This window comes from Corythoichthys intestinalis, chromosome 18 (genome assembly GCF_030265065.1).
Source record: "Corythoichthys intestinalis isolate RoL2023-P3 chromosome 18, ASM3026506v1, whole genome shotgun sequence".
Taxonomy (NCBI): domain Eukaryota; kingdom Metazoa; phylum Chordata; class Actinopteri; order Syngnathiformes; family Syngnathidae; genus Corythoichthys; species Corythoichthys intestinalis.
In genome coordinates this window covers 47,318,247-47,333,116 of record NC_080412.1, presented here as the reverse complement: position 1 = coordinate 47,333,116, position 14,870 = coordinate 47,318,247, and the positions used below count along the sequence as shown (strand labels likewise).

Below are 14,870 nucleotides of genomic sequence, written 5' to 3'. Positions count from 1 at the left end.
CTAGATTTCAAAATGGAGTCAGTACAAGGGGTTAAGACTAAAGTGAACGTGCAGAGTTTGGCCTTTTGGCTGGGTCTCGCCGGCCCGGGTCGCTGGAGCATAGACTTCATAACCTATTGACATGACACGGGTTTGAAACGGGGCTGATTCGTAGGGGGCCTATTTTCAAAAACTTCAAATATTTTCAAAACCCAAGCTTCTACCGACCTAAAACCAAAACAGGTCTTAGCCATATATGAGTCTCCATGAGCAGCAGCATCAAAATCTATAGCGGCATCTATATAACACTTAAATTAAAATGGCCATAAAAGTCTCAGACAAAAATTACTAAATGCAGAGATAATCACATATATTTTCAGGATCAATAGCAATATTTAACATATTAAATAAGTTTTTGACCAAAATAATATATATATATTTTTTTTAAATTCTGTTTTCAACAGCTAATAAATCACTCATTTTAACATCCGAAACTTAATACTTGAGGAAAACATGGATAATCAATTATAAATAATATGTAACTAGATTATCAATAAATGCTATATACAATCACAACGTATTACAGAATATAATATCCCTTTATTATCATTATACACTATATGCAGTACTGTTAGCAAATGAGGCTAGCGGCCGCCTGGCGTAAAAGGAGCTTTTCTGGCGAAAATTCTTGTGAATAAATGCTTAAATCCCCGGATTCTTCATTGATACAGTCTCGAAAAACAGTCTCGATTCTTGGTTAAAGGCAAAGAAACCGTGCAGTTAGTGTTTATTTTACGTATATTGTCGAAGTACAATGCTACTCTGTTAGCGAATGAGGCTAGCGGCCGCCTGGCGTAAACAGAGCTTTTCTGGTGAAAATTCTTGTGAATAAATGCTTAAATCTCTTAATTCTTTATAGATATGGACATAAAACAATCTCACTTCTTGGTCAAAAGCAGAAAAAAAAAAAAAAAAAAACGCAGGTAGCATTTATTTCGTGTAAATATTGCCAACTATGAGGCTAGTCATTTATGAAAATTAGCCGCCTCCATGTGTAAAAAAAGAAGAGAATCCCTGCGAATAAATGTTTCAATCACACATGCATAGTACGAAAAATATAATATTTACATTGAATCCTCAAACAAATCAGTCCTGAGACAATCCTTCCTGTTTGTATGTGGTACAGCTTTCGTAGTGAAATCCAATCGTAAGTAAATCCAAGCTTAAATCCGACATGAGCGTGTGCCGTCTTTGGCTATTACTAAATGAAGCTCGGCCCCCTCTGATAAGGCGTTACACAAAGAATGACGAAGTGTCACGTCAATAGGTAATGAAGTCGATGGCCGGATCTGCACCAGCTTGGGTCCGGCGGGTCGGCTGGCGTGATTCCAGCAATCTGGCTAAAAGGTCAGATTCCTTCAATAATTAAACCAATAAAAATGCTAGCATAACATTGTCTAAAGTCCCGAGTGAATTCATATCGGGAAGATGCTAATCTGATCTGGTAATTGATACTAGTGATGCCAAAAAGATCTCATTTGCAGCTTGTTGTGAGACTGAAACTACTTTCAGAGTCTTCGCACATATTTCACTCCTACCTATCCACCACATAGATTATTTGTGTTGTGCTACATTCCAGAGTATCTTGACCTTTGGGTGCATTCTGCAAGATTATTCTCACAGCGTTGAATGGCTTTATGCGGCTTTAGACTGTGGATTCCGCACCCCGACCAAGGTCATCTCACTACCATACTGATAAGAGCTCCATTCCGATGGGAAATGTTGGAAAAAGGTGCGTGTGGGGGGATTGAGAATTAATGCTGAAGGCTACAGTATACTTTTAGCTCTCGAAGGTAGAAAGACAGGGATCTTTGATGCCAAGGCGGTTGCGGATTTGTTGTTTTACCTCCAGCTTTGGAAACGGAAGGGTTATACATATAAAGTGATGCACTGTAACAGGCCGAAGTTGCTCATTTACCAAGTACAGTGAGTTCGGCAATTTCACTCTCTCGTTCGCCGACCATGTTTGTTCCAACACAAATGTATTTCCCCGCGTCGCTCTTCCTGCTGTTGGTGATCATCAGCTTGCCACTGCGGATCTAAAACAAAGCAAACAGACGATTTGCACAGCTGTATTTGCAAACAACACCCCAACATCATCCCTACATGCATCATTTCACACCGACTGGACATTACCACTGGACTCAAGTAAGAGTAGTGTTATTTACAAAACAAGATTTCTCAATTAAAAGTCATCTAAACATAACAGAATATACACTGCTGGCCAAAAGTGTCGGCACCCCTGCAATTCTGTCAGATAATGCTCAATTTCTCCCAGAAAATGATTGCAATTACAAACGCTCTGATAGTAATATCGTCATTTATTTTGCTTGCAATGAAAAAACACAAAGAGAATGGGAACAAAATGAAATAATTATTTTACACAAAACTCCAAAAATGGTCCCGACAAAAGTATTGGCACGCTTTGAAAAATCATGTGATGCTTCTCTAATTTGTGTCATCAACAGCACCTGTTACTTGCCTGTCGCACATAACAGGTGGCGGCAATAGCTAAATCACACTTGCAGCCAGTTAAAATGGATTAAAGTTGACTCAACCTCTGCCCTGTGTACCACATTGAGCATGGAGAAAAGAAAGAAGACCAAAGAAATGTCTGAGGACCTGAGATGCAAAATTATGAGGAAGTAAGCCTAAACGATATATCGTTTCAACATCGCGATGTGCGCGTGCGCGATAGTTTTTTTTTTTTTTTTAATCCATATACGCCTTGCTTTCTGCTCTGCGCACAGCCTCACATCCTCCCTCTTCCAGCTCTTTGTTCCTCTCAGTCACTGCGGCACTTGCTTATTAAAGTTAACGATGGCTTTGATCTGGCAAAAGAAGCCGGGCAGCAATCTGTCAATCATCGTTTAACTTGTTCCACAGTTTCTGCAAGGAAGCCGCGCTGCAATGAATGTGTGTGTGTGTGTGGAGACGTTGGAGACATATAAATGCCAGAAGTGAGCATGAGGAGTTTGAAATTTCTACGTGTCACTCCAATGGTCACAGCAAAGGTAGATAAACAGAAGCATTTACTAAAGCCAAGCATTTATCTACTACAGTACTTTATTCTTGTTCAAAAATGATTTGGTTGGACAGTTATGTTTAAAACTGATCATAATTATGACATTTGAAGTGCTTAAAAACCATTTATATACATTTTTAAAATCACTTTGGGGGGAAAAGTGAGAAAAAAACATGTCTTATAGGTATCTCTTTCCAATGCTAAATCTGAATAAATACATTGAGCACAAAAAACACACACACAAAAAAAACTAATAAATAAAAAATTGTGTGTGTGTGTGGGGGGGGGGGGGGGGGCGCTACTTCGGGGTTTTTCACTTATTGCGGCGGGTCCTGGTCCCCATTAACCACGAAAAACGAGGGATCACTGTACACTGTGGTGATGGTGAGTCATCCAAAGTCTTTCCAAACAGCTATTCAAGTCATCTAGTGAAAATTTCTTTAAATATATATATATATATATATATATATATATATATATATATATATATTATATATATATATATACACACATTTTTTAATCTAATCTAACATCCAAACAAGTTCAAGCTGTCCCGCAGTCTGAGGGTACAACAATGTCAACCCGTACTATCCGTCAGCGTCTGAATAAAAAGCGACTCTACCCAGTAAGACCCCACTTCTGACCCAGAGGCTTAAAAAAGCCAGGCTGGAGTTTGCCAAAAATGTTTTGGAAGAATGTTCCCTGGTCAGATGAGACAAAAACAGAGCTTTTGGGGAAAAGGCATCAACAAAGAGTTTACAGGAAAAAAAGGATTTTTTTTAATGTTACACATATGTATGACATACTACATAACATATAGTAAATTTGAACGTTTTGGAAGAATGTCCTTTGGTCAGATGAGACAAAAGTAGAGCTTTTTGGGAAAAGGCATCAAGATAGCGAGTTTACGGGGGGGGAAACAAGGCCTTCAAAGAAAAGAACACGGTCACCACAGTCAAACATGGCGGAGGTTCCCTGATGTTTTGGGGCTGCTTTGCTACCTCTGGCACTGGACTGCTTGACTGTGTGCATGGGATAATGAAGACTACCAACAAATTTTGCAGCATAATGTGAGAAAGCTGGGTCTCCCTCAGAGGTCATGGGTCTTCCAATGACCCAAAACACACTTCAAAAAGCACTAGAAAATGCTTTGAGAGAAAGCACAGGAGAGCAATGAGTCCAGACCGGAATCCCGTAGAACACCTGTGGAGAGATCTTCAAATCTCAGAGACCTGGAGCAGTTGGCCAAAGCAGAATGGTCTGGATACTGGAAGCGGTTGTTCGCAGTTTAATACTTTTGTCCGGCCCATTTTTGGAGTTTTGTGTAAATGCTATTGATTTTTTTTTTCCATTGCAAGCAAAAATAAATGAATATATTACTACCTAAGCATTCGTAATTGCAATCATTTTCTGGGAGAAATTGAGCATTATCGGACAGAATTGCAGGGGTGCCATTTAGGGGTGTAACGGTACACAAAAATCTCGGTTCGGTACGTACCTCGGTTTTGAAGTCACGGTTCGGTTCATTGTCGGTACAGTAAGAAAACAAAATGCAAAATATAAATGTGCTAGTTGTTTATTACACACCTTTTTGCTTTCAACAATAGGAACATTAGCCTATACAAAGCTAGAATTCTGCTCAAAATGTAGCGGGTATTTAAAGATAATAATCCAACAACAATTTGCCTTTCAGACCCCGCGTATCGGTCAGCTTTCTTTCTGAAAGAAAGAGGAAAAAAGAAGTCTTGTCCTAAAGAGAAAAGCAATCCCAATGACAAAGATTTTACAAATGAAATGCCTCACTGAATCATTTTTTTTTTCTTATGAACGGTTTTCAAAAGCTTTATTGGTGGATTTTCTCAAGTTAAAGCGCCACACAGAAATGAATAAATTTAATTGTGTAAGCAGGATCTGTGTATTATTCTTACTATTTAATTACAGGTGTTTTAGCTCAATTTATTTGATTTAAATGGGCTATTATTTATTTGATTATGTGTTTATATTTTACAAATGTGATGTAGTATTCATTTATATTGTATATTTTATGTTGTATAACTTTAGTTCCTATGTGAGTATTAGTTCCTAATTGTTTTGTTGTGGTAGGAGGGTTTTGTATTGAACACGGGGCCGTGTTGGCTATTATTATAGCAGAGAAGACAGCAGTAAATCAAGTCAACTGTGCCCCGATCTACCACTCAAGAGATGTGATGGACTCAAAAAGTGGCTTACGATTGCATATTAGTTTGAAAATCGACCGGATCCACCGTATTTTTATACGAGTGACTTCTGGTCTGCCCGATCCTAGCTAGTAGGAGGGCCGTGTCACGCGTCAAATAATAAACTCTGCCGTTCTTTTCGCATTGAGCCGCTTCTGGGACGCATCTAACACGCGGCCGCACTGCGACTGGTGTGCATTGGCTGATTGACTTTAACGCCCGCGTTTCATTGCGTTCTCGCGGCGGCCACGTTGTAGCGGCGTTGACGTTTCTGGGTTATACTGTCCTACCATGTTGGTCCTCATTATAGTAGAGAAGACGGAGTAAATATAATCTACACAAAGAAACTGTAACCCGATCGACTCACAGCCTCGAAAAGTAAGGGTTACATTACGTCAGAAACTCGTTCGGTACGCCTCCGTTCCGAACCGAGCACCACGTACCGAAACGGTTCTATACAAATACATGTACCGTTACACCCTTAGTGCCAATACTTATGGCCAGCACTGTATGGGTTATGACCCACCTCTGACACTCACACACACACACGATACATCACAGTGTTTCCATTTGATGAAGGAATTGACTACCATTGACAAAAGCCCATGTGTTAATATTAGGGCTGTAATGATGACTTGGCGAATGATAGATCATCAAATGAATTAATAGCAACAGTCCTCTTTTTTTTAAACCTCTGAAACAAAATTTGTAGTTATATAATAGTTTTTTATTATTATTATTATTTAAATCCTTTTATGTTTTGAATTTTCCCATTTTTTTAAAAACAATATATAAACTGAGAAAAAAACCCAAAATGAGTTAAGTTGTCCTCAATAAAAGAAGCACTATTATTTTTTATAATTGATCAAATCATGGTATTTGCAAAGATCTACTTTCTATTTGAAAAATGACAAAAACACATGATTGCCTTATCCTCCTTTGAATGTGAGCCTTTGCTATAAAGCAGCAAGCTCATACAATAAGGAAGCAAGCCGACAAGGTCTTTTCCTCCTCCAAGACAGGATTGCTTGGCTTTTATAATAATGCGTTATCTATTCAAGGACTATCTCTTAACAGAGGTCAAGAGGTCAGAGATCAAGGCTGCCTGCAGTGGCGTGGCAGCCAAAGTGTGCAGAGTTATGCCGAATAGAACCCGCCCGGTGGCCACGAAAACCATAATATCCGAGCCCTCATTAAACCGATGCTTCGGGGATACATTAGACAATTAAAAAAGCGACGGGCTTCAAATCCATTTGAACTGGGAGGGGCTGGCAGCGGTTGAATTGGACGTCCATGAACGTCAACGGCAGTCAAAATAACCAACACACACCTTTTGTTTTGCAATTACCGTATTGGCCCGAATATAAGACGGCCCTGATTATAAGACGACCCCCTCTTTTTCAAGACTGAAGTTTGAAAAAAAGACTTTTTGAACACCAAATTCATTTTTATACAGAAAATAATTACAGTACATCCGAAACAAATGATTATAACAATATATTTGAGAGAAAAAGCATGTTATTTTGCCTCATTCAAATCTTAATATCTGAACATTTAAATATGTAAACTAAAGTGCAATCACAGTCGTAGATGAATGGCTTCTGGTTTTTGAAATGTAAATAAACCAATCTATTGTGATAAAACAACAAAATTGCAATAACTCCATGAACCATCAAGGTGAAGTCTAACTGTAACTGTAGTCTTGAAACAAATCCGAATAAGGAAAAACATTGCAATAAACTAATGCAAACTGGTTCAACTTGAGAGTAGCTGAGATCTGTCATGATAGAACATCGCTTCAATGATATCTGGTGCCATCTAGCATGGTGAATGGGTATAATGTCTAGACCCCAATATAAGTCGACTCCCACTATTTCAGTCTGATTTCAATGCAAAAAACACTGTCTTATATTCAGGCCAATACGGTAATTAGGTTTGCTACAACAGAGGTGTCAAATGTACGTCCCGCAGCCTGTCAATGGCTTCCAGTAAGTTAACTTATTTGTCTAAAAATAAACTAGTCCGGCCCACATAAGATCTAATTAACATAAATGTGGCCCATGAACAGTGTTGTCACTAAAGCCTGAGTTATGCTTCTGCGTTGCGGTGACGGCATAGCGACGATGTAGACCCTGCAGCATCAATGAGCAATCGATAGTTCTGCGGCAAGGGAATGCGTTGCTGTGTGATTCACCGGCAAGCCACTAGAGGGGTGTGGCGTTGTGTTTGTACAGTTTATGGGGACTGTTATTGACTTCCTGTAGTTCTGTTCCGGATACACAACAATGGCAAAGGAGATGGAGCTGCTAAGCTCATTAACATTGAACAACAGATGTTGATCATACAAATGTTTAGGCAAAGGCGACGCAGAAGACTGTTGTGGAGGTGGTCTGTCCGACTGTTGATGCCGCACAGAGACTGTCATTTTAAAAATTCTAACATTGGGTGGAAGCCAGCAAGCTGCGTTGTCCAGCGTTTTGTCCGATTTTTTGCCGTGTCCTACAACCAGCCAGTGGGAAGCTATAGAAGATATCTGGTGGCTATGGAACTTCCCAAACTGCGTTGGAAGCCTTGATGGTAAACACGTTATCATAAAAGCACAGAGGCACTCTCAATCCATTATGATGTATCAAGTGTGTAAACTGTCTTTTATTGAAATTTAAACATCAAAACAACTCTTTTGACACTAAACCTGTGTTTTTTTTTTCATATAATTGAAGTGTAAAATGGAAATAAGGCTAGGTTCATACCGCAGGTCTTAATGCACAATTCCGATTTTTTGTCATATCTGATTTTTTGGCGAGCCTGTTCAGACTGCCTTTGTCTATTGAGCCCGTTCAAGTATCACGCATGCGCACTAATTCGCAGTCCGAGACACAAGGAGCAACTGACCCGCATGCGCAGGAGCATCAAAACAAATGACTACACATGACGTACACACACATGCGGACTCTTGGCCGTGGAAGCAATCTTGAAATATTGCTGATACAGAGCAGAGAGAAAACCGAGCATTTTCAGGCTTGTCCTCAACCCATTATATTTTTTATAACTGTTGTCAAGCCCGCTCCTTCCCCAAAAGCCGCGTTCAAATAAGAAGCTAACGCTAATAATGCACAGCTGCACCGCTTCCGTAGCGCCCTGTCTCTCTCGCTCTTTTCTGACGTAATTGCGGCATGAATTCCGATTTTGGAGCCCTGACAGTTCAGACCGCCGCGACATTCTGGAAAAATGTGGCCCAGATCGGATTTAAACCCCACATGAAAGTGACCCAGATCGGATTTCAAATGGTCCACTTTTATGAGACTTCTCTCTTTTAGACCATCAAGTTAATGCCTCACTCGAGTCTGAAAAACACGAAAAAAATCGGATTCACGCGTTAAGACCTGCCGGATGAATCTAGCCTTAGTTACTTTGGAAAAAAAAAAAAAGCAACCAGATTACTTTTTTGAAGCATGAACAGTCATCAAATTACTTTTTCAAGTAATCTGTGACAACACTGCCCGCGACCCAAATGAAACACCCGGGAGTCGACTTTTAGACTCAAATTTTCTTTGAAAAGTAAATGATGTCTTTTAGGTGAACTCTTGTGGCAAAGTCATATTTCCATAGTTGGGGAGGACAAAGACAAGCGTGTAAGGAGTACAAAGCAAAGGGAGTCTTTGTATTTGTCTCTCAGGAGCCGATGCACGGTTCTGATCCTTGAATCACAGCGAGCTACTCTGTCCATCACGTCCCCCCAAGAGAGACTCTACCTGTCACCGCTCTAACTGAGCTTTCAAACATGCAACGCATCAACACGGAGCTCCTTGCCAGCGCTTATTATATGCACGCTGTAGTCAAGTTCTGCTCCCGGTGCGTGAAACATCACATAATATCGTTGAGTAACTTACTGTAATCCGTTCCTCTCTGTCGTCCAAGTTCAAACCATTTTTTCTCCAAGAAATAGTAGGTTCAGGATGTCCTCGGGGCGGCTGGCACTCCAGGACCGCGGGCTCACCGACTGCAACCATAACGTCCACAGGGTTCTGTCTGAAGTCATCGCGTAAAACTGTAAAAACAAAGAAAACTCTATGACGGTGTTTGCTATTTGTACTGGTTAATTGAAATAACTGTATAATCTTGCAAATTGAAATATGTTAACTGTATACAGTATTACATACAGTGGGGCAAATAAGTAGTCAACCACTACTTGTGCAAGTTCTCCCAGTTGAAAATATCAGAGAGGCCTGTCATTGTAAGCATGGGTAAACCTCAACCATGAGAGACAGAATGTGGAAAAAAAAACAGAAAATCACATTGCTTAATTTTTAAAGAATTTATTTGCAAATCATGGTGGAAAATAAGTATTTGGTCAATACCAAAAGTTCATCTCAATACTTTGTTATGAACCCTTTTTTGGCAATAACGGAGGCCAAACGTTTTCTGTAACTCTTCACAAGCTTTTCACACACTGTTGCTGGTATTTTGGCCCATTCCTCCATGCAGATCCCCTCTAGAGCAGAGATGTTTTGGGGCTGTCTTTGTGCAACACGGACATTTAAACTCCCTCCACAGATTTTCTATGGGGTTGAGATCTGGAGACTGGCTAGGCCACTCCAGGACCTTGAAGTGCTTCTTACGAAGCCACTCCTTTGTTGCCCTGGCTGTGTGTTTGGGATCATTGTCATGCTGAAAGACCCAGCCACGTCTCATCTTCAATGCCCTTGCTGATGGAAGAAGATTTTCACTCAAAATCTCTCGATACGTGGCCTGAAAGGAAAAGGTACCGTTCTTGCACACACTATATAATTGTTTGCATTAGTCTAACACATTCATTTTACTATAGTTTAGGCAGACTTCACTCAATGGCCTTGACACAGTAAAGTTAATCACCTTATCGAGGCTCCTGAGGGGGAAAAGGAAAAATGGTACCGTTTCTGGTGGGCACCATCTAACTGTTTGCATTACTCGAACACACGTAATATAATCAATCAGGGAATAGTATCATTTCTCATATTCACTGTAGGACTGCACTACTCTAACACACCTAATGTAAAATAAATAGCACACCATAGTTTATAGAAAGAGAATAGATACACAACACCATCTTATCACAGAAGCCCGACATGTGCTTCACGAGCAAGATTGACGCACCTACTCTTGCAATCAGTTCTTCCAGCAAACTCCAAGGACAAAGCGCTTTGTCCTAAAACAAGTAGAGCCAGCCCGGATAAGTTGATAGCAGGCGCCTGGGACATCAAGACCAACGTTGGTCGCTGTGGCAACCACGTCCTATTGACGCACGAACCTAAACAGCCCGAAACCGGCCAGAGAGGGATGATCCCAAAGCAACGCCCGGACACACCTTCGGCCGGCCCACCACATCACGGACTTAAAAACACTGGACACTGAGATAACACAGATTTTGCTGCTCAGAAACATGTAGCCTTGTTTTGGATCCAGAATTGTCCCTCCGCAGTCTGTTTTTGCCTTGTTTTTGACCATTGTCGACGTATAAATTGTCAACCTGCTTTCGGCGAGTCTTTTTCAAACTTTTGGAACGTGGTGTCAGTACAAAGGGTTAACATCAGGGATGAACGCGCGAATTTCCGCCTTCCCGGTTGGCGCGCGCGGAGGCAGCATCGGCAGAGCGGCACTTTGTTCGGCTGTCGCTGTTTCCGTGCGGCTTGTCTGAGGAGGCAAATTTCAACAGGCCCCATTCATTCTTTCCTTTACACAGATCAGTGGTCCTGGTCCCTCGTCCTGGCAGAAAAACAGGCCCAAAGCATGATGTTTCCACTCCCATGCTTCACAGTGGGTATGGTGCAATTCAGTATTCCTTTTCCTCCAAACACGAGAACCTGTGTTTCTACCAAAAAGTTCTATTTTGGTTTCATCTGACCATAACACATTCTTCCAGTCCTCTTCTGGATCATCCAAATGCTCTCTAGCGAACCGCAGACGGACCTGGACGTGTACTTTCTTCAGCAGGGAGACACGTCTGGCAGTGCAGGATTTGAGTCCCTGGCGGCGCATTGTGTTACTGATAGTAGCCTTTTTACTGTGGTCCCAGCTCTCTGTAGATCATTCTCTAGGTCCCCCCGTGTGGTTCTGGGATTTTTGCTCCCCGTTCTTGTTATAATTTTGACGCCACGGGGCGAGGAGGGAGTTGAAAGTCTGTGTTGCCCAATGACAGCCCCAAAACATCACTGCTCTAGAGGAGATCTGCATGGAGGAATGGGCCAAAATACCAGAAACAGTGTGTGAAAAGCTTGTGAAGAGTTACAGAAAACGTTTGGCCTCTGTTATTGCCAACAAAGGGTACATAACAAAGTATTGAGATGAACTATTGGTATTGACCAAATACTTATTTTCCACTATGATTTGCAATTAAATTTTTAAAAATCAAACAATGTGATTTTATGTTTTTTTTTTCCCCCACATTCTGTCTCTCATATTTGAGGTTTATCCATGTTGACAATTACAGGCCTCTCTAATATTTTCAAGTGGGAGAACTTGCACAATTAGTGGTTGACTAAATACTTATTTGCCCCACTGTGGTGCTGTTATCTGGAGGTTTTATGTCTGAACAGAAATTAGCAGAGTTGTTACAGCCGACGAGACAAAAGCCGCCTCTGACAATTTCATGTCGCGATGCCCGCCAGGTGATAAGGTCGCTAGCTACAATATGTGTGCACTGTCTGCGGCTACGATTGTGTTCTTCTACGGTCCGTTCGGACTCTGCCGAGAGGATTATCTGCGCTCTCCTGCAGTAGGCTTGAGCTCCAGAGGACTAACAAGTCAGATGCTGTCAGATCCGGGGAAGCGAGGCCAAGGGCTATCGCTTTGAAGTGGGCCATGAGATTCTCATCTGCGGGGGATCAGATGCAGAGAGCGAGAGGTGCAAAGCTTCAACTCAACTGGTAAACGGGCTTGGCTGCTAAACAACTAAAAAAATGACAGTGTTGAAATGCTTAGATCAAAAAGAGTGTAAAATTCATCGATGGGAGATGGTGCCTTATGCATTACATACTGTATATTCTGTTTTTTTTTTGTTTTTTTTGTCAATGGTTACAATGTGAATGTGCTTTAGGCATCCAAATGCCAGTGGAAGAATGTAATGAGTAAAAGTACTTTGTTACTGTACTTAAGTACATTTTTGTTCTATCCGTACTTGAGTACAAATATGAAGTGGTTCATTTTCCTTTTACAGCACGTATCTGCACTTTTTACTCCACTACTTTTCAAATTGTCACCTGCGTAACACATTACTTTTGTTTGTTTTCTGATTGTGAATTGATAGTTTTGTTTCCATGCCTCTGGCGCTATCGATAAGCCCTATGGTAAATGGTGTTATACTTGTATAGCGCTTTTCTACCTCTCAAGGTACTCAAAGCGCTTTACACTACATTGCCATCTACCTACTGGTGACACAGCACCAGGAGCAATGCGGGGTTCAGTATCTTGCTCAAGGATACTTAGGTGAGTTCGTCAGGGTGGAGAATCGAACCCACAACCTCTGGGTTGGGGGAAAACTACTCTACCACTGAGCCACGCCATCCCCGCCATCCCCTATGCGTACAACTTTACCGTAATTGAGCACTAGAGGCAGCAACACGAGTACAAGCAAGATTAGGCAGGCGAACAAAATATAAACCAACAGTGAAAGCAGCGCGCTATCAGATGGGTGCTGCACACTCTTGTCCAGTAGGTGGTGGTAAGTTAGTTCATATCTTTTTCCATTCTTTAGAAATCAGCATTAGAAAATAGCTTAGTTTACGCAATTTTCCAATTTCTGATGAAAAAAAAGAAATTAAGCTTTTTGTGAAAGCATACATTTCAAACATAACTGACTTTAACACAGCTATTTTTTGCTTTAGTGACATCCCAAACATCTGAATAATGCTTTCCTTTTACAAAATAACATAAACAACAAGACAAATAGAGCTTTTGATAGCAAAGTAACAATTTATTTACACATAACTAACTGAGAGATGACGCTGTTTTGGCTGCGACAGCCGAGGTAAACTTTTCCCTCATCGCCACCTGTCTCTGCTCGGCGAGCAGCACGGACTCAACGGCATCGTCCGCTGCACTGTTGGTCCCAGTCGTTCTGCTCGGTCGTCCAGCGCCTGGCATCTCGGGCGTCCGCCGCCTGGCATCCTGGACGTCCATTCGGTCGTCTTCCAGCCAATCGTTCGTTCGAATCGGCTTGCGGGTCTTACCAAATGCGCTACTGCCTGCCATTGGCCAGTTTTATTGCTTTAAAATGGATTTTCAGCTAAGCATTTTTGGAGCTAAGTTGAATCAGTACCCAGAGATGTCGCTTGTGGAAAAAACCAAAACAAAACAAAACGTAAAAGACGTATAAATACGTCTTTGGGACACTGAAACAATTAAAAATAGAACGTATTTATTCGTTTTTGGGAGCAAATGAGTTAATCTTATTGCTGACACTGCGTTTCGAGGTCTTCAACATCAACTGCCCTATAAGTCAAACTCCGCCTATGGTTTTTTAGCAGTATTTTTGCATCCCACGGAGAATGTCTTTTATCATGTGACACAATGGTACTGGCGAACCGTTCAGACAGCTGTTTTCCATCAGCACTCAGTCAACTGTACTGCTTTAGTCAGCCTGTCACAAGCCTGCCCCGAGGTTCACGGAAGCAGAATTCAGCCCCGAAAGATACAAGGGTCAGAATGATGAGGCCGTCCCAATTTGTTCCCCCGTTCGGACAGCGCTTCATCTGCCGGCCGCAAGGCCATTGTCACGTAGAAATCCTTGGATGAATGCGTGTTCCTCCATCTGGGAGCGATTATGCCTTTTCCTCATTGTTTCCTGTCTTTTCACCCTAACAGAACTCTTGTGCTGTTCTCCTCTCTCCATGCTGGAATGTTGGCTCGACTCCCTTGGCTTGTTCGGGTTCTTACCCCCTCTATGTAATTTAAGACCGGGCATGCTTTAGAGCAGTCACTCAAGCCCAGGCGCCGGCTTTCACACGTATTCTTCACCTCATCAGTATCGAGAATCGGGGAAAGTTTAACCTTTCCCATCAGAATTCCTTTTGCAAATGTCCATCCCGCGCGTTCGCTTCGAATCAGCAAAGTGCCGTACTTTTAGATGACTAAGATTTTTGACACGTGTTGTGAATGGCGACCACAAATCACAGTCGGTGGTTGGGCAGACCCGAGTTTCCTTTGTCCCCGCTTCAATTTCTAGCTGCAAGCACTTTTTGTGAGTGCAGGCTCTTTTCTGTTGAAATGTGATCATTTGGCCTTACCGCTGCCAGCAACGGAGCTGTCTCAGGCTCACAAAATAGCATTGTTCTTTTGTAATGTCCATGCCATTTTGGCTAACCTTTTGGCTACTAGCAGGATTGTAGTAGTATATTTTAAAGAGATATCGGGAATTTGGATGTCGTAAATTCGTTTTTTCTATCCTGCTCTTTGTTTTCTCTTTTATTTTACGACACAAAGCACTTCTAGTACTAATGCTGTAACTCCCAAGAACAGTCTTAGTCGGGAGACGGCATTTTCAGGGTCTTGGTCTTGCCTTGTTCCCGACTCCTAAAAGTCTTGGTCTCGGTGTATTATTGCTGTCATCAATGATG

The 14,870-nt window shown here is 41.6% G+C and overlaps 1 protein-coding gene across 7 annotated transcripts in view; it reads right to left on the bottom strand.

Annotated features, from left to right (window-relative positions):
- The window catches only part of LOC130906265 (roundabout homolog 1-like), a 192,989-nt gene that overhangs the window by 40,122 nt on the left and 137,997 nt on the right, over positions 1–14,870 (bottom strand). For all 7 annotated transcript variants that reach the window (XM_057820395.1, XM_057820393.1, XM_057820394.1 and 4 more), the window contains 2 exons: positions 9,171–9,328; positions 1,958–2,078 (listed from right to left, as the gene is read on the bottom strand). In XM_057820395.1, the coding sequence (XP_057676378.1) occupies positions 1,958–2,078; positions 9,171–9,328 (279 nt within the window). The remainder of the gene's footprint in view (positions 1–1,957; positions 2,079–9,170; positions 9,329–14,870) is intronic.